At 38.8% G+C, this 26,304-nt stretch overlaps 1 protein-coding gene across 2 annotated transcripts in view; it reads right to left on the reverse strand.

Moving 5' to 3' along the window:
- Positions 1–26,304, reverse strand: part of KLHL1 (kelch like family member 1) — a 193,180-nt gene that overhangs the window by 66,712 nt on the left and 100,164 nt on the right. For both annotated transcript variants that reach the window (XM_089507962.1, XM_089507961.1), the window contains exon 5: positions 17,417–17,629. In XM_089507962.1, coding sequence (XP_089364088.1) covers positions 17,417–17,629 — 213 coding nt within the window. The remainder of the gene's footprint in view (positions 1–17,416; positions 17,630–26,304) is intronic.

Here is a 26,304-nt window from a genome sequence, read left to right on the forward strand (position 1 = left end):
TGCCACAAGCAGGATTTCCACTGCTCCTATATCTAATTTATTAACATTGTAAAGAATAGAAAAAGTTGTTGAGCTGAGATCTTGTGAAATTTGATTCAAGAAAGTGGTGATATTTATAAATCTCCAAATTATTCTGACACAGAATAAAAGCCTGGTGATTGTAGCATTCGTTCCCCTCTTCTTCATTCTTTCCTTAACCTTCAAACAACTTCCTCATTTTCTTCCTCTCTGTTTTGTTTTTGTTTTTTAAGATCTACTCACTCCAACTGTTGGAAGCAATAACAGTTTGCAGCGAGATTTATCTTTGCAACCTGCCCTTTTGTATGTTAGCTGGTGGGGCAGGAAGACACATTTACTGTAATATGCTCAGAAAACAAGCCAAGTTATTGTGAGCTTGCTTGTTTGGGAGCTGATCATTTCTGAATCAATATAATGTAAGCAGGGGCTGGGACACTTGCTCCTCTCTACCTAATGGACCATAAAAATGGGAATACATGATTTCACATGCTTGCTCAGATTGAGAATCCATCCATCTCACCATTCATTCGTCCAAGATATACCTGCTAAATGGCTTAAAGAAATAGAAAAACATCTTTTGACAACAGCAGCTATTCCTTGTTGCTCATCCTCAGTGGAATGATATTTCTGAAAATATGTGCTGTATTTCTTTTTATATAGCTAGGAGTTAACAATGAAATTCACTCGATCAAAATTTTTAACATCCAGGCATACTAGTAACCATGACAACATCCAAGGAGACTTCAAGATATGCACAATTCTGTTGGGACTTCAATTGTGGCAATATGAACTTTTAGTGGTGTTTGTCCCATATGTTCAAAACCTAAAACTCAGACTGCGAAATGTGCTGTCATGAACAGGTGCTATGAGATTAGAGTACTTCTATAATCATTTCAAGTACTGCAACCTCTTTCAACAGCAGTGCATACCATAATAGGATATAGGTTGACAGATGAGGATGTGGATAATGATTCAAAAGCTAATTACAAAACTTAAGCAGCTCAATTTGTCTGTCTTAGAAGAAGAAAGTAACTTTGCAGGGATAAAGTATTAATAAAATCAATCTTTAGTTAGTTAGGCAAAGAGAAGAGAATATTAAGAAAAAAGTGCAGCTGAGATGGTGACATTTGCTTATCCTTCCTGAGCTAAATAGATCTGTGCCTGCTACAGTTGTAATGTTTGAAGTACATACACATTTCCGGGTTGTTTTTTTAATCTTGTAAATATGGAACAAACACATCTAGCTCAATAGATTATATTTCTTTGACATGGAAAGAAAATGCATGGAATCAGATATAATTCATTGGGTTTATAAAGTAGATGTAGAAGGTATCCTCATTGGAAAAGAAAAGGAGTATAGCTTCTTTTCTTTTCTTTTTTGGTAATTGTAATGATGATATAATATCCCTTGTAGGTCTCACATGTTAAAATACTTTTCAGATCATCCCTAGCCATCCCAACATTTTGCTGTTAGTAATTTGGGAAAACAAAATCACTTTATTTTTCTTTCAAGGACTGAGCTCTATGCTGAAAATGTACAATGGCAAGTTTGGTTTTCTGTTATGTGATAAACATCAAAAATAAATAAATTCATCAACCAAATGGAACTAACTCAGCTCATTTTTGAGTATTCAGCTGTGAAAAGTCATGGATTATGTGTACAGTTTTATGGAATGGCCCTTACACTTAACTCAAAGGCAAGCGTCACTTGCAAACCAACAACATGAAGAACAACACCAAACAACTAATCAGGGATACAAATCCAAAAGAAGCATGAATTCAACTAAGGTACCCACAAGATGAATGATCCTTCTGTTTTTGCTTTACTGAACTCCAAGATGACTCCCGTCTTCCCATTTCCAGCTATGCAAATAGGACCTGATGTGAATACAGGAGTGGAAACTATATGCAATACTTAAAAAAGAAAAGTCTGAATGTGAAGAAAAGTGTTATCAAGAGAAAAACTGATATTTCCCATGGGAGATGGTGGCTTTCATGTCAGTAAAAGAGTGAATGTGGTCTGAATTTTCATCTGCACTTTAAAGCTGGGAGCAATTCTTTGCTAGTTTTCTTCTTGAAGGAAACAATGAACAATTTTAGCATACTGTTCCTGTTGAAAGAACATTATTGCACAATTTTTGAAGACATTCAAGACTTGCCATTCAAGATTCTGCACAAAAAAATTGCACATTTCCCTCCAGAAAACAGCATCTTCTGCAAAAGAGAGGGCTGCATGTTATGAAGAGAATAAAAAGTGCAGAAAATTTTATTTCTCAGTGTGGAAAATACTATTTCTACAAAGAACTATTATTTTCTCAGCAGAAAACACTATGTGCAAATTTTGCAGAAAATAATTACTGAACTGCCAAGTATCCAAGATGTCCAATCCTTCTCCTAAAGTTCTTTAAATTTCATAATAAAACACAGAATAGATTTATCACCCTACTGATAAGGCAGCTACCAGCTGACACTGAATATTTCAGAGTCCTAGTGAGTTCAATGGATTCCCGTGTAGAGAGATTTTCCAAATCACACAGACACAGACACAAACAAGCACATACATACACAAATACAATAATCATTATTGGAATCCTTTCATTTTTACAGTTTCATACTGCTTATTATTCCAAAACTGAATAAAGGAATGCCATTCTTCCTGAAACTAAAAAATTGTCCTTCTGTTTCCCACCTACAAAAGACCTGAACAGTGCCACAAGTGCAGTGTTTCAGACATTTCATTTCTTCAAACATGGAGTCCATTTTCCCACTAACATTTTATGATCAAGACTCAAGTTGTGATCAGCCTATGAACAGCTAAACTGCTAAATCTTTTTCAGATGCAATCTTGGATAGAAGTAATATTAAAATGAATAGTAAAAATGAGAAGGATAAATGCTGCTCTATAGTATTTTGGTTACGTTCTGCAATATCCTTCCAATTTACTTCCAAAATATTTGCAGAGATATATCTGGGTGGTTCACCCATGTGAGAACATTTTGAACACAACCTATTAATGGTTCTATTTATCCTCCAGAGTCTTATTGATATAAAATACCAATTACTGATCATTTTGTAATTATTTTCTGTGAAATGTGAGTTTAACGACTAGGGAAGGAATTCATTGCTTTAAGAATACAAGATAAGGGAAGAAACAGCTCTCAGAAGTGCCTTGGTTTATTAAAGCCTGATGCATTTCAAAAAACAAATTGATTGCCATAATGAGAGAACTAAGGGGTTTAATTTTACAGTTTGCTAAATGCCCCTAAGGAAGGAAATATGTTTTCCAAAATCTGCCAAGCTTTAATAAATACAGGCATTTCTGAGAACTGTTATCTCTCCTGGTCAATTGCTGCACTCAGTGTCCTTCACTTCTAGTTTTTTACTATTTAAAAACAGTGACTGTGAGTTAGGTTGTTCCACAAATCCTACCCTCATTAGAGTTTATACATTTTTTGTGCCTCAAGTCTCAGTATGATCAGGTCCATTTTTTGAGTAAATCCTTCTTCAGTTATTTAATCTTACAGAGGATTTTTTTGCAAATCTCTATGTACTCTGGTTTGTTCTCACTAGATTTTAAAGATAGGAAGATGTAATGCTACGTAAGGATTGGCCTAGGTTATTGAAGCCTTTAAAAACATATATTGAAATGTTTGAGAAATTATTGATTGTTTTAAAGTATCTTGAGATTAATAGATTTGTTGTTCAAAAGATCTTATAAATAAACATTTCTTTTAAAAAATCTATTAGTTATTCAGATAGCTAAATTACTTGGAGTTAAATCCTATAATGCATTATAAGAAGTCCATTAGCACAATGGGATTTTCCCAAGGATCTCATAAGGCATTGCACTCCTGCAAGAAGATATTTGATATTTGAGCAACCATGGGTATACCAAATAAAAGGGTTTAAAATAATTAATTTACTGATGAGGCTTATAGTCAGAGTCAGGCTCCAGATACCTACCATAAAAATTAGCTATAAGGAAGAAAAATGGGTAAGCAAATTGGGTTATTGCCTCATTTTTGTGCCCATTTGGAACAGCTCATTCTCACAGTGGATAAAATTGTGGATGTTTCTATCCTTCTGGTATTCCATGTGCCTATAATGGTGAATTTTTTTATTGTTGTTGCTTCTGTTGCTACTTTTTGATCTATTGTATTTTGGCCCAAATCTCTCTCTCCTTTCTCACCCTCAGCTCTCTGTGATATTTGGAAATCTGCTCTGGTGGGTTTCCTACTTCTCTGAAGCAAATACTGAGCTGCACCCACACTGCAGAAATAATCCAGTTTGGCACCACATTGACTGTCATGGATCAGCGAAGTGGAGTTATGGGAATTATAGTTTGTTGTGGCACCCGAGCTCTCTGACAGAGAAGGCTAAATGTCTTACAAAACTACAATATTCAGAATCCCATAACATTGAGCCATGGCAGTTAAAGTGGTGTTGAATCAGATTATTTTTGCAATGCAGATGTAGCTGAAGGCAACTACAGAGAGAGGAAGGAATCATCCCCTCCCAATTCTGCTTATGGAATAGTTCTATCAATGGATCCACCCCGTTTACCTTCTTGCACTTTTAAAGGCACTATAAAATATTGCTAATGCCAGGAGAGGTAAAGCAGGTGCATACTAAGCTTTATACTTTTTCTAAACCTCAATAACTAAACCTTTAATCTATTTTTTTTAATCTTCAATCATTTTTTTCCAAGTATGGCCAGGTGGGCTAATGGCTAATTAGGTCCATCTTCTTCCACTTCCCACTGCGCAGAAGTGCTGGAGGTATCAAATCACTGACACATTGCTGTCAGGCCATCTGCATAGTAACTTTTCAGGGTATTAGTGGCACATAATCCTTCTCATAAACTATCATGCTGTGATGGATTTTTTCCCTCATTATAAATGGGATTTTATGAAGCCTAAATAGCTTAGTGATGCTTTGTGTTCAATGTAACACTTTTTGATAAATTATCAAAGGTAAATATTAGGCAATATTCTCTTCCTAACAGCAGACATAAATTATCCTATCCAGGATAATTTATCCCCCTCTTGTTCAAATTCAGCATTATCTTCTTTATAAATGATCAAATTTTGTAACTTTTTATACATATATTAGGCTACCTCGATATCTAGTCTCCTATGTTTAGTACATTAGGAATTGTTCTGGATTAGACCCAAGGCCTTTCTGGAGCAGCAAGCTGTTCCTTTGGTGCCCAGATAGATGCCTAAGAAAAGGTCCTACATCAGACATGAGGGTAACATCATTCTTCTACTTGTCTTCCCTGTTATTAGGGTCTTTGATAACATGCAGTACATTGAGATTCACTACCTTGAGTCCTTGTAGTAGGAGAATGCATCTGAAACATTCCTACCTACATAAAGATCTGTATCTATGCACTATTCTAATATTAACAAGTACAGGAATGAGAGAGAATAACTTTAATTAATAGTAAAGATCTAAGCATTAGAGTCCAAAGCAAGGATGAGAATCATACTGCTGACTAGATGCTACTGGACTGCAACAGTGCTAGCCAGCATAGCCAAAGGTAATGACTACTGGGTGTTGCATTCCAACATCTAGAGAGCCATACAATTCCCACCCCTTATCTAAAAAGAAAAGGGAGGAAAGAATATAAGTATTGCACTTCCAAAGGGATCTGAAAAGTTTTTTGGGGGGGGGCAATAGAATGTGGGGATGTAAATGTTTTAATGCAACAAAAGAAAAATAAATTCTCAGCTGGGTTAATTTTCTTGTATATTATCAAGGTTGCATATTACCACCTTAGGGTCAGGCTAAAACTTTTCTCTCTTGATCAGACCACTGTCCACTTATGCATAATATTACAGATGATATATAAATCCAAATTTTCCATTGATCCAGTCATAGCAAAAAACTCCCATAAGTCCCTGTTGTCTGAGTGACAGTGCATTTTCCATGCAGTTAAATACCTTCTCTTTCTGTAAAAAGAGAAACATGCAGATACCATTGCACTATGCCAGCTGGTCCTTTAGCTCCATTAGTGTTGAAGTCTATTTCAACCACTAGTTCTACCTGTAGTGGGCCCAGTGTAATCAATACACTTTATTATGACTAACTAGTCCAATTAATTTCAGTAAGGTCTTCTCTAAGTATGGCTAATGTTGAATTTCAATCACTGCTTGCAACATTTTGTTAAGGAGAAACAATGACTCTGTCAGATGGAAGGCAGATGTATTTGTTACATTAACAATATACAAACAGTAATAGTATTAGCAATATACAAACAGCTGACATATATCTCCTCTGTTCCAACCTCAAATTAAACTTTCCTTTATGTGATTTTAAAAAATCAATTTCCTGAACAAAATTATATCAACATCTTATTTTAATAACTCAGTGCTCTTCCAATGTGCTTTACTAGTCATTTGGCAATTTCTTATGATTTTCACTAATCTAATTGATATGTTGTACTCAACAGTAAAATAAGGAAGATAATCCCAAAATACTTTATAGCACAATAAGCCAGACATTCCAAACAAAGTAGATTGTGTTCTAGGTATAAGCAGATCATTTTGTGAATGCATAGCATTCTTCTGTGGCCTCACAAAAGAATATAAGATAATTAATGTTATGAAAATAATACAAGAATGTAGGCTGGATTTTTAAAATGTAATTTAATGTTATAACTGTAGTTTTACAAATATTAGGTCCGAAAAATAGGAGGCTGTTGCCCAGTATATAGTTAGGTCACTGAAATCCATGGAACTCCTTTGCTTCTAACAGGGCTACACTCTGAGGAAGTGTGTTCCACTGTCGAACAGCCCTTACTGTCAGGAAGTTCTTCCTAATGTTGAGGTGGAATCTCTTTTCCTGTAGCTTGCATCCATTGTTCTGGGTCCTGTTCTCTGGAGCAGCAGAAAACAAGCTTGCTCCCTCCTCAATATGACATCCTTTCAAATATTTAAACAGGGCTATCATATCACCTCTTAACCTTTTCTTCCCAGCTCCCTGAGTCGTTCCTCATAGGACATGGTTTCCAGACCTTTCACCATTTTAGTCACCCTCCTTTGGACACGCTCCAGTTTCTCAACACCCTTTTTAAATTGTGGTGCCCAGAACTGGACACAATATTCCAGGTGGGGCCTGACCAAAGCAGAATACAGTGGCACTATTACTTCTCTTGATCTAGACACTATACTTTTATTGATGCAGCCTAAAATTGCATTGGCCTTTTTAGCTGCCGCATCGCACTGTTCACTCATGTTCAACTTGTGGTCTACCTGGACTCCCAGATCCCTTTCACATGTAGTCTCATTCAGCCAGGTGTCCCCCATCCTATACCTGTGCATTTTATTTTTCTGCCCTAAGTGCACTACCTTACATTTCTCCGTGTTGAATTTCATTTTGTTAGCTTTGGCCCAGCTTTCTAGTTTATTCAGGTCATTTTGAATGTTGATCCTGTCCTCTGGGGTATTAGCTATTCCTCCTAATTTGGTGTCATCTGCAAATTTGATAAGATGGTCTGCATACTGAGAGGGAGTTCACCAGGCAAGTCCAGTTCCATCAGGACTAGCCTGGAAGAAGGAAGAGCCCTCCCTCCAATCCATCTGCCTTGGTCCAGGCCTTAGAGGGAGAGAAGAACCACTGGACCTCATCCCCTTTCCCTCCATCATTCCCTTCTCCTTTTGTTTCGTGTCTTTTAGATTGTAAGCCTGAGGGCAGGGAACTGTCTGATTAAAAATAATATTGTAAGCTGCCCTGAGAGCCATTAGGGCTGAAGGGCGGGATATAAATACCTAAATAAATAAATATAAATAAATACTGCCTGGCAATGGATTAATGCTATAAGATCCACCTTAAGAAAGTTACATCCCAGTTCTTATCCCGGTAGCAAAGCTAATGCGATAATCAGAAGCAGTGTATTCCACTGACTGAGTGTATTCGTTACTTTGAATGTAAATATTAGGAAAGCAATATCTCTGTATCCATCCTGATTGTGACTATGGGTTGTTCTTGAGTGTTTCACTATATTGCAATTATGACATCCTGAATGATACAAAAATGTGTATGTGCGCTTGAAACATAGGAAATGGATATCTTTTTCTTATTACTGCTGCCAGATTAGAAGTAGCCAAATGTTGGTAGTCAGGTGACCTCTCCATTGAAAACTTGTAGACTAGAATTTGGGGTATGTTGTTGATGGAGAAACTGTCTGCTATGATGAGGTTTTGCATTGGCCACCAAAGGACTGACACATTTCAAAATGACTGAATGATATTCATTGACTATGTTAATGATCACTCCCACTGGATCCAACCTCCTGCTTTACAGATGGACCTTTGAATGGATGTGCTACAACTTGACAAACCAGACTATCTGGCTTTATCTAGTTTTTTTTTTATTCAGCTGCAGAATAACTGTTTATCAGATACATACCCTTGACCCTTGTAGTTAGTTGTTGTTTTTGTCATTGTTCTACAGACTTTATGTGTTTTACTGTAAAAACTCAATAAAATTTAATTAGAGAAAATGAAAAAAAAAGTATATGTGTATGTGCCTCAAAGGTCCAAAACACACTGCAGAAATAATTCAGTTTGAAACCCCTTTAACTGCCCTGGCACAGTGATAGGAAATCCTGGGATTTGTTGGCAGCACCAGAGCTGTTTGATAGAGAAGGCTAAATACTTCACAAAACTAAAGTTCCCCAAATTCCCTAGCATTAAGCCAGGTCTCAAACTGGATTACTTCTGCAGTGTGGATGCAGTCAGGTCTCCTGGCGACTTATGGCAAATCCATTATGGCAAACCCATAATTTCATAGCATTTTCTTAGGCAAGGAACACTCAGAGGTGGTTTTGCGTTTTCCTTCCTATGAAATTATTGGGTCTGAAATATAACTTACAGCACCTGGTATTCATTGGCAGTTTCCCATCCAAATACTAACCAGGGCTGACCTGGCTTGGCTTCCAAGATCAGACAGCATCTGCTGCCTTCAGGATATTTATACCATTATGCTATGCATTCATAACTCATTCAAGTAGCTAGTGCTACTGAAACTTTATTTTACATCAAGCTTGGGAATCATGTAACTCTGAAGATTTTGTTGAACTGCAGCTCCAACCATTCATCACCATTGGCTATTCTGGCTAAAGCTTTTAGGATCTGTAGTTTAGCCACATTTAAAGGGAGGTATGATTTGTACCCATGTTTTATACTTTAAAGAGATATAAGATTTGCTATCCCTTCTCAGGTGACAAGGCTTATAAACTGTAATGTCCACTGCAACTCACATCCGATGAACACTTATTTTGGAAGAAGTGTGGTGGTGGGTGGATTAGTGGCTAAGATGTTCATAGGTGGATGTGGAAGTTTACAGGGACATTTTGAGGCATATTGCCTATGCTATATATGTCATTCAGTATTTTACTGCATTCCAAATACTGGGAATGAATCAGCTTTCTAAATGAAACAGTGTTACTTCCCAGAGAGAGTGACAATACTTTATATTTTCCAGTTCCATCTGAAATCTAACATAGACTCTATCTATTATTAATATAATATGACTGGCCATAGAATGTTATATCAACTATTCAACTATACAAACCATTAAACAGACACGGTACTTTTGATTCACACATCAAAATGTCAGTAATTTGTCACAAACACAATCATTATATCTAATGCATAGGTTATAAGTAGGAATTACTGCTAAAGCTAAACAGCTGCATTTTTCTATCAAGAAGTTCTCCAAGTGGGCTTACATGGGCCAACATACACTACATCGGCCAGCATACACAGGAAAGTACGTCACTTCATCATGACTATAGTGTCAGTGACTTGCATACAGTATATGAACAAATCATCATACATTGATTTCTATAGACAAAATTTGATGACCAACCATGAAATAACAAGACCAGACACAAGAAACTGGGCTCATGAAGGGTCATTTTATTTGACCTATATACTATTTTATTTATATTTAACCTGGAAAAGGCCAAGAAGGGGGTGAAATCAAATGTAGATCCAGGTGATGCCGCTGATAAACCCTTGTCAACCCCTTAAGTTTGCCCTTGCATGAAATACCTAAGCCTGAGAGGAATCCAATAATTGGGTGGCTCCTCAGCCAGCCATTTACTGGAATGTAAACCCAGAGCACTCCCACCCAAGTTGTAGGACTCTATACAGTGAGAGCAAACTCCAAAGTCAACATCAAGGGTAGAGTCCTTCACCACCACTTGGGTCCCAGGACCCATAAAGGCCATTCCAGAGGCCTATCCTTCACCAGAAGGGTGCCATGGTGTTCACTAAACTCATATGTTCTACCGTACTACCTGCCACTGACAGCCTACTTATAGGCACCACCATTAGCCAATTATCAAAGTCTTCCAGGTACAGTATGGAGTAGGCAAAACAAAACAAAACAAAACAGGTAAAGGAAATAAAATTCCTGCCTGGCCCCAGAGTGACCATCTAAGCTCATACAGAACTGTAGACTGCAGGGTAGGTTACTAATTGAGAATTGAAAGAGGGTTTGTGAAAGAGTGATTGGATATTAAATATTTTCCATCTCTGTCACCATCACATGTAGCAACTTTGTGCACATTACCACTTGCCACCACCTCTGGTCTCTGTCCCTAGAGATCATGAAAAACATAACATCCCCACAGTGTTGTTTGTCACAGATACAGGTTCATATTTTTTTTTATCTCAGCAGATACAATGATTTCCACTGGAACCAGTAAAGAAATAAGTCTACAGTGATGAGTAATGTTGACTCTTGCCTATGCTATACATACCATTTCAAACCATTACCTATTCTAAAGAAGAGTGGGCCCTTGGTACTCACAGAAGTTTGGTTCCAGGACCTATGATGGATACCCAAATCCATGCATGCTCAAGTCCCATTAAATGGCATAATCAAATGATGTCCCTTATACAAATTGCAACATCAAGGTTTGTTTTATGGATTTATTTATTGAGGAGGAAGAGGAATATTTTCAAGCCATGGGTGGTTGGACCTGTCAATGAAGAATATATGGATATGGCGGGCCAACTGTAAACAATAGATTGCAATGCTATATTTGGATATTTTTTTAAAAAAAATGCTTTGAAGAAAGAAATCATATATTAAAATGGACCAATGGTTTTAGTTTTAAGATATTCAGAACCATTAACTTTTCCATAATATACATTTTAATTAGAGTTATATATTGACTGCATACTTTTTCACAAACAACTGCTTGTTTTTTGACAAAATAACCTATTATTTCAGTACCAATATTTGAAAAAACTTCATATTTTAGACCATTCCTTAAGATTTTATGCCAGACAAGTGTAAAGAACCAAATAAGCAGATCTTTGCTCTTGGGGTATGAATTAGAAATGCAAATTGTCTCTACGATCCCAATTGATTCAGCCCTACCTTAACCAATATTCTGATTTAGTCTGCTAGCAGTTAAATAAATCCAATGTAATTATTTTCAATCCCTGCCTGAATCTATTTTAATTAAAAGTTGGCAGTTTTTCACTGAAAGCATTAAGTGGGTTTATTTGGATAAGAATTTAAAATATAACACTTTATGTATGTAATCGCATATAAAATAAAATTCTTAAAATCAGACTTATTGTCTATTTGTCTTCCTTTTTCAAAAAAAAATAAAAATTCTCATGTCTAGGAACAATTTACATAAAGCTTAAGCTGGGGATTGTATGCCTGTGTGGGTTCCTGTGTGTGTGTACTGTTTTGTTTTTACCTGAAAACATAGCATGAAATCATCATGTCGTTTGGGACCAGAGTACTTAAGGAATGGTCAATTCAACACTAGCCTGCCCAAGCAGTCCCATTGTAGGAGGCCTTTATCCACATAATCACCATCCTCAGTGGAGAGAAAAGTGCAAAATTAGGGAAGAACCTTTTCACTTGTGGGATATCCCTACTGTGGAATTTCCAGCCAATATGTTTTACTTGAGTTCTACTTTGGCTGCATTGACAATGCAGAAGTAATTCAGGTTGCTATTTCCTTAACTGCCAAGGTCCAGTGCTATAACATTCTGGGAATTGTAGTTTAGTGAGACATTTAGCTTTCTCTGTCAGACAATTCTGGAGCCACAACACACTACATTTCCCAGAATTTCATATGATTGAGCCAAGGCAATTAAAGCAGTGTCACGATGGAATATTTCTGCAGTGCAGATGAAGCCTGAGTAAACTTTCCAGTGTCGAGTGAAGATCTTTTTATTTCTGTAGAGTTTAATTCTTAAGGAGCTCATCACTCAGCATTTCAAAACGGCTTTAGTCTCCCGGCTGGAGTCAAGATGTGGGATGGAGGTGGGGATTATCTCACTAAATTACCACTGAATCGTTGACCATCATCATCCCAGGTCCCAGCCACGCTCCACCAGCACTTTTTAGGAGTCGGAAAGCTTTCCAACTTCTAAAAAGTGTTGGCGGGGCACAGTTTGGATCCAGCTGGGACCCAGGTTGATGGTGGCTGGCGGCTTGATGGCGATTTAGTGAGCAATAATCCCTGCCTCCATCCTGCATCCCGGCTCCAGCTGAGTGATAAAGCTCCTAAATGCTGAGTGATAAGCTCCTAAATTATTTTCAATTGCTGTTTTTAGTTGCATATACAGCAGAATCTTGTTATACTCTCGAGTTTGGTTCCAAGATCCCCCATGGATAACAAAATCCATGTATGCTCAAGACACATTAGATATAATGACATAACAAAATGGTGTCCATTATAAAAATGGAAAATCAAGGTTTGATATTTGAAGTTTATACTTTTTTTGAATATTTTCAAACTGTAGGTACTTGAATCCATGTATAAAAAATCAGTGTATAAGAAGGGCCGACTGTATCTTTCTTTCTTTCTTGAATCATGAGCTGTACTGTGAATGTCTATACTGAAGGCAAACTCTTAAAAAATTACAAAAATAAAATTACAAAATTATTTATTACAAAGATAAAATTCAACTGAAGGTCTGCCTGAAAGCCACTGTAGAACAGTCATGGGTTTAGGCTGCAAGTGCACACATTCCATTTTTTAGTCCTGTACCATGGGCCACACCTGCCTATTTTTTCTTCCAGAAAGTAGAAGTGATTGGGTGGTCACTTCCAGTTTTGGAAAGAAAAAAAAGGCTCATTAAGATCAGAGAAACCCAAAATAATCCTAAAATGGGACATTGGCCCTGGATACAATTTTCCATTTTTGAGATAATATTTTTGAGTGCTCAGTATTCTGTGGGGAAGGGCTGAGAAGCAGGAATGGAGGAGTTATCAGGCTACATGCAGCAAGAGCTGCACTGAAATCATGGGAGTCAGCCTCAATATGAACAGTATTGTTCGATCTAACACTCATTCCCTCTATTCCTGCCAATGTCAGGAAGGCTGAGAAAACACATGGTATAATGGCCCTTAATTAACAATCCAATTTCTTCTTCACAATATGATCAGGAAGTGAGAAATTCAAAAAGAAGACAATGTGAAGCTTGTAAGTAAGGCAAGGCTTCACTACACACACACTCACACACACACACTTTCTGAGGAAGATACAGAAAACTCTTTCTGTGGGAGACAAAATCTGATTCTTTTTTTCCCTTTCACCTTGCAAATTAAGCTATTGGTATGGGAAAACATTCATTGGTAGCATCTGTAATAAGTCAAATTAAGCTGAAACTATTTTCACATCATTAACACCTCCCCAAAGATTATGATTTAATGAGCCCATCTATTAAGCTGTTCAATATTATTTAGTATAACAGGTCCCCTGTTATCACTTTCCATACTTGGTTTAATGTGATTTTCAAATAAATACATCTTTTTGACATCCAATCTTTTTAGCTGACCAGCCCAGGAGCTGGTAGACTTTAGGTCTCAGGGTCACATTGGCCTGTTACAGACAGGCCAAAATAAAGCTGCTTCGAGTCACTTTGGAGGTATGGTATTTCAATGATGCATGCGTCCCAAGAGTCCAAAAGCCGCGCCAAAGCCACGCGCCAGTTCTAAGGACTGGAGTGCAGCTTTGGTGTGGCTTTTGGACTCTTAGGACGCATGCATAATTGAAATACCATATCTCCAAAGTGACTCAAAGCAGCTTTATTTTGGCCTGTCTGTAACAGGCCATTGTGATATAGTGTGATTATGATTTTTTTAAAAAGTTTTACCATAATTTTGAGAGCCATCATCAGAATCCTACTGTCTCCCCCTCTGTGTGTATGTCTGTATACAGCCTGTGTATTACCACTCCAGTAACATATTAATTGTGCTCAAATGTATTTAAGATGAGGATAAAAACTAAAGTGTATCTGTACACAAGATCTACTTTGTTTTTACAATAATCCATTCATGGCCTGTTAAGGAAGGTGTACACAGAGAAATAAAGAATTGTGAGCAAGGAGTCTAAGTATAAGAGCTGAAAGGAGCTCACAGGAGCATAAAATACAATAAATTGCATAAGAGAAAGAAAGAAAGAAAGAAAGAAAGAAAGAAAGAGGGGGAAGACAGCATAATTTAAGACAGGATGTGGAGTAGAGATGTAAAGAATTTTTTTAGAAAAAATACTCATGGTTTCTGCCAAAGGAGACAAAACCTTTGATTCCTTCCTTCCTTCCTTCCTTCCTTCCTTCCTTCCTTTTTTTTTTTTTTTTTTTTTTTGCAAAAATAAGCAAACAATTACATCCTAGTTGGGTGTAATGTCATCACAGCTTCTGTTAAATAACTAAAGCCAGAAATCCTTGCTGATCTACTGAAAATCACTGAGAAATCTCATGATCTATCAGGATCTAATTTGTGAATATTCTTTATATCTTTGCTTGTATGTCACCAGATCAGGTATATGTCATGGCCAGATATAAAGCAAAGATAGCCAGCTGAACATTAGAACATTCTCAAAAAAATCCCTTTTAGTGTAGACAATATACAGTATATCAGCCAAAGTTACAGGTGAAAGCTTAAGGTTGAGAAGTAGTCACTGTCCCAAGATCACCCAGTGTGCTTCATGAGTAAATTGGATTTGAAAAGTAGTTTATTCTGTTCGAATCTGACAGTTTTACACTTTATGTCACACTGGCATCCCCTTAGTCTATTGATATCAAGAACTGCCCATTCCTCCCCACCACCACAACAATTCTCTGAAGATGCTAGCCACAGATGCTGGCGAAATGTCAGGAAGAAACTTTTCTAGAACATGGCCACATAGCCTGAAAAACCCACAAAAAAACCTCAGTGAGCCAGCCTTCTGTATTTCAAACAGCAAGAATTTTATTCAAGTAACTGTAGGTATTGTCAGCAAGATGTTTGCAGACCAAACTGCCATCACCCATAAACACTGGCATAAAATGAACAATCTCCTGCCCTAACGTTTTGAAGGCTTTACTTTGATTCATTTACACATCAATACCAACCTGCCCTTCCACCCATGCCAGCCCAGTCCACTCAGCCCATCATATACTTCTAGTCTTGTCTTTGCTTTCCATTCCCATGCTTTCCATTCCCATCCTTATTATCCCTCCGATGCCAGGTAAAGACATTCCTGTACAGGCAGGCCTATCAAGCAGAGAAGCACTGGGGTTTTAATGCTGGGCTACCCAAATTTTAATGGTTTCTTTTTTAATATATTTTATTTTAATCTATAACTGTTTTGATGTTTGAAATTGTTTAATTGTTTTTTAAATTGTATATTATGCGTTTTAATATTTCATATTGTTTTTAAATTGTATTGTTTTATACTTGTTCACTGGCTTGAGTCCCTATATTGGGAGAAAGGTGGGATACAAGAAAATAATAATAATAATAATAATAATAATAATAATAATAATAATAAAAGTCCTGATGAAAGAAAACCTTCCCCAGACATCTGCACATTCTACTAGCCATTTACACCAGCACTGTACCTCCATAATTGCCCAACAATGTAAGTTATAAACACTATAATACTATATTAACCAATATAACAAATTAACACAACACATACACACAACTTATGTCAGATCTGATTAGATTCTGACAGTTGTGTCATAAGTTGTTTTTCTTAATAACTGTTCCAGGCCAAACCAACTCATGCTGGGACATGTATGTATGTCATTTGAGTAACATGATTGCTGTTCTGAGAGAAACCATAGGGACACATTGTCCTATGAAATGTGATTTCTCTTATATGGAGATGTTGCCCTTCAAACAAAGGGTAATTCTATGATAGCAGCAAGCTACTGTTAGGCCCATGGGGGGGAGGGGGGTCTCTCATCACCTCTTCTCTCTTTTATATCATAAACTTAATAAAGCATAGGCTGGGTGACCCTTTCATAACCCTGATGCAAATGCCATTACTAGAAAGCAGCCTCAGCATGTAAACTAGCATGAATAGTCACATGAAGCCCCCCCACCCAGCTTTGATTGATCTATTCCAGACATCTGGAGGAGCTGAGGAAATCCAAGACTATTGATCAATGAGCTGCAGATCTGATATAAACAAAGCACTGGCAATCTTGCACACTAATCCTCTCTGCCTGGAAATGCACGCCCATTGTTGCCCATTCACAACACAGTGTTACCACTTTGGAAAACTACTTCAAAGCATTTCCTGATTACTGCAAAACCCATTTCAAAGAATCTCAAGACCATTTGGGCTTTTCAGTACCTTGGAATCTGCCCCCAATCTGGGGAACTACTAATTAGATCTTATAAACTTATACCATTTCTGATTATACATGCACAAACACACAATATACAGCACACTTTATTCCTTATCTTCTCCCCCACTCCCTACACCTCACTGTGGTCTCTTCAGGGTTCCCAGACCTTAGGATATTTTACACTATTTCTTCCAAACCATGTATGTTATGCTTGAGATAATACTCAGCATATTTCTTTATTTCTTTATCATATAAACCTATACATTAACAACAGGTATAAAAGGCTGGTCAAAGGCTGCAAGAGCTTTGGATCCCACAGATCCTAAACCACTCCTGCTCTGCCACAGCAGAGTTGGCCATCTGCCTATATTGTCTTTCCAATGGAGAGTACAGATTTTCTCACAGGATGGAGGTAGGCTTCTCAGGTCCCTCCTCTCAGATCAGACCTCTGTTTCCAATCTTTTGATTTATCCCATAATCTCCATGAATGATGTTTGAGGAACCATACACAGAACTGCAGTTTTAGTAACATTATATTGTTATACATGTTCTTTTATAGTTTATTGTAGTTTTAACTTTTTCAAAATTAAATACAATTATATGGGGAAATACTATCTCTCTCCACCCCACCCCACCCTGGATCAAATATTGTCATCATGGTTGTTATAAATGTTCATGTAAAAACACTGGGAGATCGCAATGCTACATATTTTTTTTGAAAAAGAGGAAAATATCTGTTTTTAAAAAGCACATCGATTTTCAGGATGCAGAACTCAACCAAACTGTACCTGTGGTGGAAGAAGCGGCAATCGGATGTAGGCAAGTAACATACTCAAGTCATTACTCCTCCTCTGCATGTCATACTTCACCCACTTCATTAAGGCATGGAAAATGGTTTCCTCATCAGGAACATTCACATCATCACTGGCAAGAAGTTTATGGAGTTCTTCTGCAGGCAGCAGTAAAAATTCCTGATTTCGAATAACCTCTATGATGTTTTCCTACAAAGAAAAATAAATGTTCAGACTTCTTATTTTCAGAACCACAATCTACCAGTAAAAGGATCACTTTTTGTCTTGCACTCAGAGCCACATGGCATCTGGGTCTAGAGTCAAGTAAAGAAGAGACCAGCAGATTGAATGGGAGAGGCATACATTTCCCTCATGCAGTAGAACTGCATGTTTTTTCCCAACAGAATGGAATAGCAGCCATCCATTATACGGAATAACATTAAGTGGTGCTGTGGGATATACCACCAGAATAACCTGCTTAATTCTCTGGTGACCATAGTCATTGTGAAGCAAGCTTACTCCTACCTGCACAGCACCATTTCTCCATAAGTATCGCCCACACATGGAATTCTTTTCCCTAGTCACATGATAATATTATTTCATAGTTGCGAACTGGTTTTTGCCTGCACAGATAACTTGAAAACAAATGACTGAATGTATTAATTTGCTTGCTCCAAAGGAGTGCAAATTTGTTCTCCACTCCCACACGAGCCCCCTTTAAGCAGGAGGCCTATACCAAAACCAATCTCCAATTGACTATTCATAACATTACACCACCCCATGATTGCCTCTTTTATTTCCCTTCAGTTTTAAGGTTACTTCAAAAGACGGTTTGAATGGGCTTGATATGTTTCTTCATACATATTTAAATAACAAAATAAAAAAATTCTCATGTACTTATCTCTAGAGTTAATTTCAGTAAAGATAGAAATCATAATCTCTCCTACTACTGAAATGTAGAAAGCTTTGGACTGGAATGACACATCTGTTTAGCACAACAAAAGCACAACATTATAACTGCTAAAAGGGACTCCCACTTGAAAAGGCAAAAGACAATTGGGAAAGTATAGCCAATGTAGTGTTAGATCAGTGAGCATAAGACTGAATATTTTATGTGTTCAAAAAGAGAAATAGCAAGCTTTTTTATTTCTAATTTGTTTCCATATTTAAATTATTTCAAATCACTAGGGCCATACAATTATGCTTTTATTCAAAGGACAGCATTAACCTTCACACACACAAAGATCCCGCCCTACTGTTACACTTAGTGAAGCAAAGTAATTTTGACAGTGGGGCTGTTTCTCACAGCAAGCAAATTTCAGTAAGGGATACTCAACAGGATCACAGAACAAACTAATAAGCCTAAAGGTACATTCCAAAGCACACCTTTAATAGGCCTAGTTTCAAAAGACACCTTAAGATGAATATCCTATTCACACAAGTCAATAAACCTTCAAATTGGCTCTAATTGTTTTTAAGTTAACTATTTTATAATGCAGTAGAAAGCTTGATTTTGAAAAGTAACCCTGTTGTAATTGCCCCCCCCCCTACATGCAATATCTTTTTTTTCCAATTGCCTGCTGCCCTGAAAGCAGGAGTACTTTACTACTGAGATGCTTCTACTCTGCATTTTTCACACCATTTTCCAATATCAAAACAAACACCCCTAATCCAGTACAGTTTACTGATCCTCCTCCTCCTCTGTATATCCTAAATAAAATAGCATACAGCTTATAATACATAAGCTAATGACCTTAGTACAGTGGACCCTTGTTATACGCTGGGGTTTGGTTCCAAGATCCCCCGTGGATAACAAAATCCCTGGATGCTCAAGTCCTATTAAATATAATGACATAGCAAAATGATGTCCCTTATAAAAAATGGAAAATCAAGGTTAGATATTTGAAATGTATACTTTTGGGAACATTTTCAAACCGTGGATGCTTGAATTCGTCTATACAAAATATGTGTATAAGAAGGGCCGACTGTATAGGATATGAGACTTCAGTGATCTATCACAATGCAAATGAAAGTAATACTTCTCTACTGTGGTATGGGTACTTCTCTACTGTGATATGGGTACTGTAGTGTGGCATGGGTAGTGTGGGTACTGGTAACAGACCAGCTGTCTATAGAAAGAGTAGGAATATTATTTTTTGATTTACTGCTCAGACAAGCACATCAATGCTACAGGGATAAAACTGAGTTTCTGGTTTAAATTGTGGTTTTGGGGGGAAACCATTGTAGTATGGTGTGTAGGTGTTCATCTAAATAGAAAACCAAATCCACTTAGTTTCAAGTACCTGCTCAAAAAATTTTCATGCTGACCCTGCACAATTTATCACTATTTGCCAAATCAGTTTCCTCCATAGGGTACTTGTAGGAATGAAGTGGTGCATGGAGAACACGTTGTGCTGGACAGGATTTTAAACATATAATAAGGTTTGTTATTTAAACAAACAACTGAAAATGACTAGAACTACCAGTAAAGATTACACTGATGCTTTAAACATCTAATACCTAAAATGTAAACACAGTTTCACAGGAATGTTATTCTCAGCAAGATACCATGGTCACTATTACAGAATTGAATAAGAATTTCTCCCCTTTTCCTTTGCAAGATCAATTTGCAGTTTGTATTGTCACTTCATCTCAAATTAACTAGCCTTATGCATTTTTGAGGAGATCATTATGATACAAGTCACAGGAAATCTGTCACATTAAGTTGTTTTATCCTGACAGAACATTTACAAACTGCTCACTGAACATTGAAAGTTTGCTAATGTGCTCTCTGATCCCCACAGATAAATTTCAGGGTAAATTGAGATTGGAAAACATTTCTCACATGGCACATTATATTGATTAAACTGACAGATTCACCTGCTTTATTGGTCTTTTGCAAATTGTACACTCTAAAAAAACACATTGTGCCCTATTTTGTCAGAAGTACCAAATAACTGTATACTGTCAACAAGAGGCAACATGCAGTTATTTCTCATTTTTCAACTTAGGCCCCATACAGACAGGCCAAAATAAAGCTGCTTCAGGTCACTTTGGAGGTATGCTGCTTAACTGATGCATACGTACTAAGAGTCCAGAAGCCACGCCAAAGCCACGATCCAGTCCTAAGGACTGAAGCACAGCTTTGGCGCAACATCCTGACTCTTAGTACGCAAGCATAATTTAAACAGCACACCTCCACAGTGACTTGAAGCAGCTTTATTTTGGCCTGTCTGTATGGGGCCTTAGTTTTGAATAAAGAAATCATGAATAGTTTTTTCTGGACTTAGAATCATAGAATCATAGAGTTGAAAGAGACAACATGGGCCATCCAGTCCAACCCCCTGCCACGCAGGAACTCCCAATCAAAGCATCCCCGACAGATGGCCATCCAGCCTCTGTTTAAAGACCTCTAAGGAAGGAGACTCCACTACACTCCAAGGAAGTCTGTCCCACTGTCGAACAGCCCTTACTGTCAGGAAGTTTCTCCTAATGTTGAGGTAGAATCTCTTTTCCTGCAGTTTGCATCCATTGTTCTGTGTTCTAGTCTCTGGAGCAGCAGAAAACAAGCTTGCTCCCTCCTCAATATGACATCCCTTCAAATATTTAAACAGGGCTATCATATCACCTCTTAACCTTTCTTCTCCAGGTTAAACATATCCAGCAGCCCTCCTTTGGACACACTCCAGATTCTCCACATTTTTTGAATTGTGGTGTCCAGAACTGGACACAGTATTCCAGGTGAGGCCTGACCAAAGCAGAACAGAGTGGCACTATTACTTCACTTGATCTAGACACTATACTTCTATTGATACAGCCTAAAATTGCATTGGCCTTTTTAGCTTCCGTATCGCACTGTTGACTCATGTTCAACTTATGGTCTACTTGGACTCCTATATCCCTTTCACATGTAGTCTCGTTCAGCCAGCTGTCTCCCCATTCTGTATCTGTGCATTTCATTTTTCCGCCCTAAGTACCTTACATTTCTCTGTGTTGAATTTCATTTTGTTAGCTTTGGCCCAGCTTTCTAGTCTATTCAGGTCATTTTGAATTTTGATCCTGTCCTCTGGGGTATTAGCTACTCCTGCTAATTTGGTGTCATCTGCAGATTTGATAAGTATATCCCCAATTTTGTCCTCCAAGTCATTGATAAAGATGTTGAATAGCACTGGGCGCAGACAGAACCCTGTGGGACCCCACTGGACACTTCTCTCCAGGATGAAAAGGTGCCATTGTTGAGCACCCTTTGGGTTCGGCCAATCAACCAATTATAAATCCATGTAACAGTTGCCTTGTCTAGCCCTGATTCTACAAGCTTGTTTGCAAGAATGTCATGGGGAACTTTGTCAAAGGCCTTACTGAAATCAAGATATACTATATCCACAGCATTCCCTTTATCTACCAAGCTTTGTAGACTAGGCAACAAGTCCTTACAATGACTGAAAGAGAGAGAGAGAGTAGACTAAGGGCCAAAACAAAGGGCCCTTTTGTGCCACGTTCCAGGCAGTGTGGGAGCACGGTGTTTACACACTGCATACTCCCATTCCACTGAGAAGCCACCCAGCCATATACATGGGGGCCAGCTTTCAGGAGCTCTGGCAGAGTGGCATTTACATGCTGCATGCAGCTGGAGTGCCTTAAAGTCTGCTTCCTGATGTTTGCTGCTTCTTTTTGGACTGGCAAAAAAGCAGATGGGAGCTGCAGTGTGTAGTTGCTGCTTTCTCAGAGGTGACTTGAAGCCTCCCCTTTGGAGGAGTATGTTTTGCCCCTAAAAGAGATTAGGGGGAGGGAGAGAGAGAGAGAGAGGAGAGGGAGGAGGAGGAATGTTTCTCTGGCCATACCAACCTTGGACTTTGGACTATCCAGGGCTAGGACTTCCCACAAGTCATTCACACTCTGGGATACCACTGGTTCCTGTTACATCTTCTTGACCCCTTACTGGGCATGCTGACAACAGCTATACTCTGAATCACAGAATCATAGAATCGTAGAGTTGGAAGAGACCACCAGGGCCATCCAGTCCAACCCCCTGCCATGCAGGAAATCCAAATCAAAGCATCCCTGACAGATGGCCATCCAGCCTCTGCTTAAAGACCTCCAAGGAAGGAGACTCCACTACACTCCGAGGGAGTGTGATCCACTGTCAAACAGCCCTTACTGTCAGGAAGTTCCTCCTAATGTTCAGGTGGAATCTCTTTTCCTGTAGCTTGCATCCATTGTTCCGGGTCCTGTTCTCTGGAGCAGCAGAAAACAAGCTTGCTCCCTCTTCAATATGACATCCTTTCAAATATTTAAACAGGGCTATCATATCACCTCTTAACCTTCTTTTCTCCAGGCTAAACATCCCCAGCTCCCTAAGTCATTTCTCATAGGGCATGGTTTCCAGACCCTTCACCATTTTTGTCGCCCTCCTTTGGACACGCTCCAGTTTCTCAATACCCTTTCTGAATTGTGGTGCCCAGAACTGGACAAAGTATTCCAGGTGGGGGCTGACCAAAGCAGAATACAGTGGCACTATTACTTCTCTTGATCTAGACACTATACTTTTATTGATGCAACCTAAAATTGCATTAGCCTTTTTAGCTGCCGCATCACACTGTTCACTCATGTTCAACTTGTGGTCTACTTGGACTCCCAGATCCCTTTCACACATAGTTTCATTCAGCCAAGTGTCACCCATCCTATATCTGTGCATTTTATTTTTCCGCCTTAAGTGCAATACCTTATATTTCTCCGTGTTGAATTTCATTTTGTTAGCTTTGGCCCAGATTTCTAGTCTAGTCAGGTCATTTTGAATCTTGATCCTGTCCTCTGGGGTATTAGCTATTCCTCCTAATTTGGTGTCATCTGCAAATTTGATAAGTATGTTCCCAATTCTGTCATCCAGGTCATTGATAAAGATGTTGAATAGCACTGGGCCCAGGACAGAGCCCTGTGGGACCCCACTTGTCACTTCTCTCCAGGATGAAAAGGAGCCATTGTTGAGCACCCTTTGGGTTCGGCTGGTCAACCAGTTACAAATCCATGTAACAGTTACCTTGTCTAGTCCACATTTTACAAGCTTGTTTGCAAGAATGTCATGGGAAACCTTGTCAAAGGCCTTACTGCAATCAAGATATACTATATCCACAGCATTCCCTTCATCTACCAAGCTGGTAATTTTATCAAAGAAAGAGATTAGATTTGTCTGGCATGACTTGTTTCTCTGAAACCCATGTTGAGTTTTTGTGATTATGGAATTGCCATCTAGATGTTCACAGACCCTTTGTTTAATTATCTGCTCCAGAATCTTTCCTAGTACTGATGTCAGACTAACTGGCCGATAATTCTTGGGATCCTCTTTTTTTCCCTTTTTGAAGATGGGGACGTTTGCCCTCCTCCAGTCTGCTGGGATCTCTCCTGTTTTCCAGGAGTTTTCAAAGATTATTGCCAATGGCTCCGATATTACATTTGCCAGTTCTTTTAATACCCTTGGATGGAGTTCATCTGGTCCCGGAGACTTAAATTCATTTAGATTAACAAGGTGTTCCTCTACTATCTCTTTACTTATTCTGTGCTGAAATTCCCCTATTCTGTCCTCTGCTCCATTATCCTCAGGTTGAGCACCCTTTTTCTTTTCTGAGAAGACTGAGGCAAAGAAGGTGTTGAGTAATTCTGCCTTTTCTCTGTCCCCTGTTAACATTTTGCCATCCTCTCGACGCAGTGGCCCTACCATTTCCTTCTTACTTTTGCTGTGGACATATCCAAAAAAGCCCTTTTTGTTGTCTTTAACCTCTCTAGCAAGCCTGAGTTCATTCTGCGCTTTAGCTTTTCTGACTTTACCCCTACACATGCCTGCTCTTTCTTTGAATTCCTTTTTCGTGATTTCCCCCTTTTTCCATTTCTTATACATGTTCCGTTTCAAATTTAGCTCGTTTGAAAGTTCATTAGTCATCCATCCTGGTTTCTTGAGACACCTCCCATTTTTTCCCCCCACTGGAACTGTTTGAAATTGTGCCTTCAGTATCTCCCTTTTGAGAAAGTCCCATCCGTCCTGAACTCCTTTATCTTTTAATATTTCTGACCATGGTATCGCCCTCAATACTTCTCTAAGTTTACTGAAATCCGCTCTCCTAAAATCTAGAATGTGTGTTTGACTATGCCTGGCTTCTCCTTTCCACTGTATTACAAACTCCAGGAGAACACGGTCACTTCCACCTAATGATCCCACCACTTGCACCCCATTTACCAAGTCATCCTTGTTGGTTAGGATCAGATCTAAAATAGCTGACCCCCTTGTTGCCTCTTCCACCTTTTGGACAATGAAATTGTCTTCCAGGCAAGTGAGGAATTTGCTAGACCTTGAGGATTTTGCTGAGTTTGACTTCCAGCAAATATCAGGATAGTTGAAGTCACTCATCACTACTACATCTCTCCTTTCTGAGTGTGTGGTCATCTGTTCTAGAAAGATATCATCCAATTCCTCAGTCTGACTTGGGGGTCTGTAGTAGACTCCCACCATAACATCCTTGTTGTTTCCCTCCCCTTTAATTTTTATCCAGATGCTCTCCACCTGGCTTCCAGGATTGATGTCCTGGATCTCTTCACTGGTGTAAATATCTCTGACATATAGTGCTATTCCTCCTCCTTTCCTATTTGGCCTATTTCTCTTAAAAAGGTTATACCTCCCTATTTCCACATTCCAATCATGAGACTCATCCCACCAGGTTTCGGTGATGCCTATTATATCATATTTGCTTTGTTGTACTAGGAGTTCGAGTTCATCTTGCTTATTTCCCATGCTCTGTGCATTAGTGTAGAGACATCGCAGACCATTGGTCCCTTTTACTTGCTGCCTGTGCAAGTTTTTTTGCCTCCCACTGTTGGGTCCTTGCACTTTTTTTCTTGTTTCCTCTATGTCAGTTTGACTATTTTCGCCATCCCTTTCGCCTTCCTTAATATTGTCTCCCTTCCCCTTGGAACTCAGTTTAAAGCCCTCCTGATCAAGTTCTTGAGACTGTTGGCAAAAACATTTCTTCCAACTTGCGTGAGATGCAACCCATCCGTTGCAAGAAGTCCCTCCTCATGGAACCACAGCTCATGATCGAAGAATCCAAATCCTTCTCAGCGGCACCATCTGCGGAGCCAGTTGTTCACATCTGCTATTTTCCTCTCCCTTCCTGGACCATGCCCTTCAACTGGCAGAAGATACGAGATGACAACCTGTACATCAATTCCTTTCTACCATGCGCCTCGTAATCCCTTTTGATGTCCTGAAGGCTGTGTCTTGCAGTATCATTAGTTCCCACGTGAAGTTGTTATCATGTTTAAATCAATATATTACAAGGGAAACACACTATTCTTACTACTCTATAATCATTACCTCCCACCCCACCATGTAGAGGGTGACAGTCTGAAGCATGATATCCTACCCAATATGTGAAGCCTTTCTACACAACTAGGTACCCTTATTTCTCAGGATTAATGATGACACCAAGATCCTCCATTCATCGAGCAGGCTTTCCTTCTTAGGCCACTACTCTGCATCCACAGAGGTCACGCAAGGTGATCCACATGTGTCATGACCACATGGGGCAGTTTCAAGCCACGCTGCTGTTTTTTTTTACTTACCCCCCCCCCCACCATCCATGCACACCGTCACAGGAGCACGCCGCCAGTGACTGCCTCCTACCTAGATGCCATTCCATTGGATGGCCATCCCTTTTGATCATGCACATAGTCACACCTGTGACCCTCTGCTAGGCATTGGAGCAGAGGTGTGCCCAGTAAAACACTGGCAATGCACAATCCTGCCCCCTCCTACATGCCCCCTTCATCCCATGCCCCATCTTGGACTGTCTGATTTGTGTGTGTGTTCTACTTATAGCCATTAGGGCTGTCACATT

The sequence above is a fragment of the Sceloporus occidentalis genome, unplaced genomic scaffold (assembly GCF_023333645.1).
Source record: "Sceloporus occidentalis isolate IW3139 unplaced genomic scaffold, rSceOcc1.0.p SCAF_2, whole genome shotgun sequence".
NCBI lineage: Eukaryota > Metazoa > Chordata > Lepidosauria > Squamata > Phrynosomatidae > Sceloporus > Sceloporus occidentalis.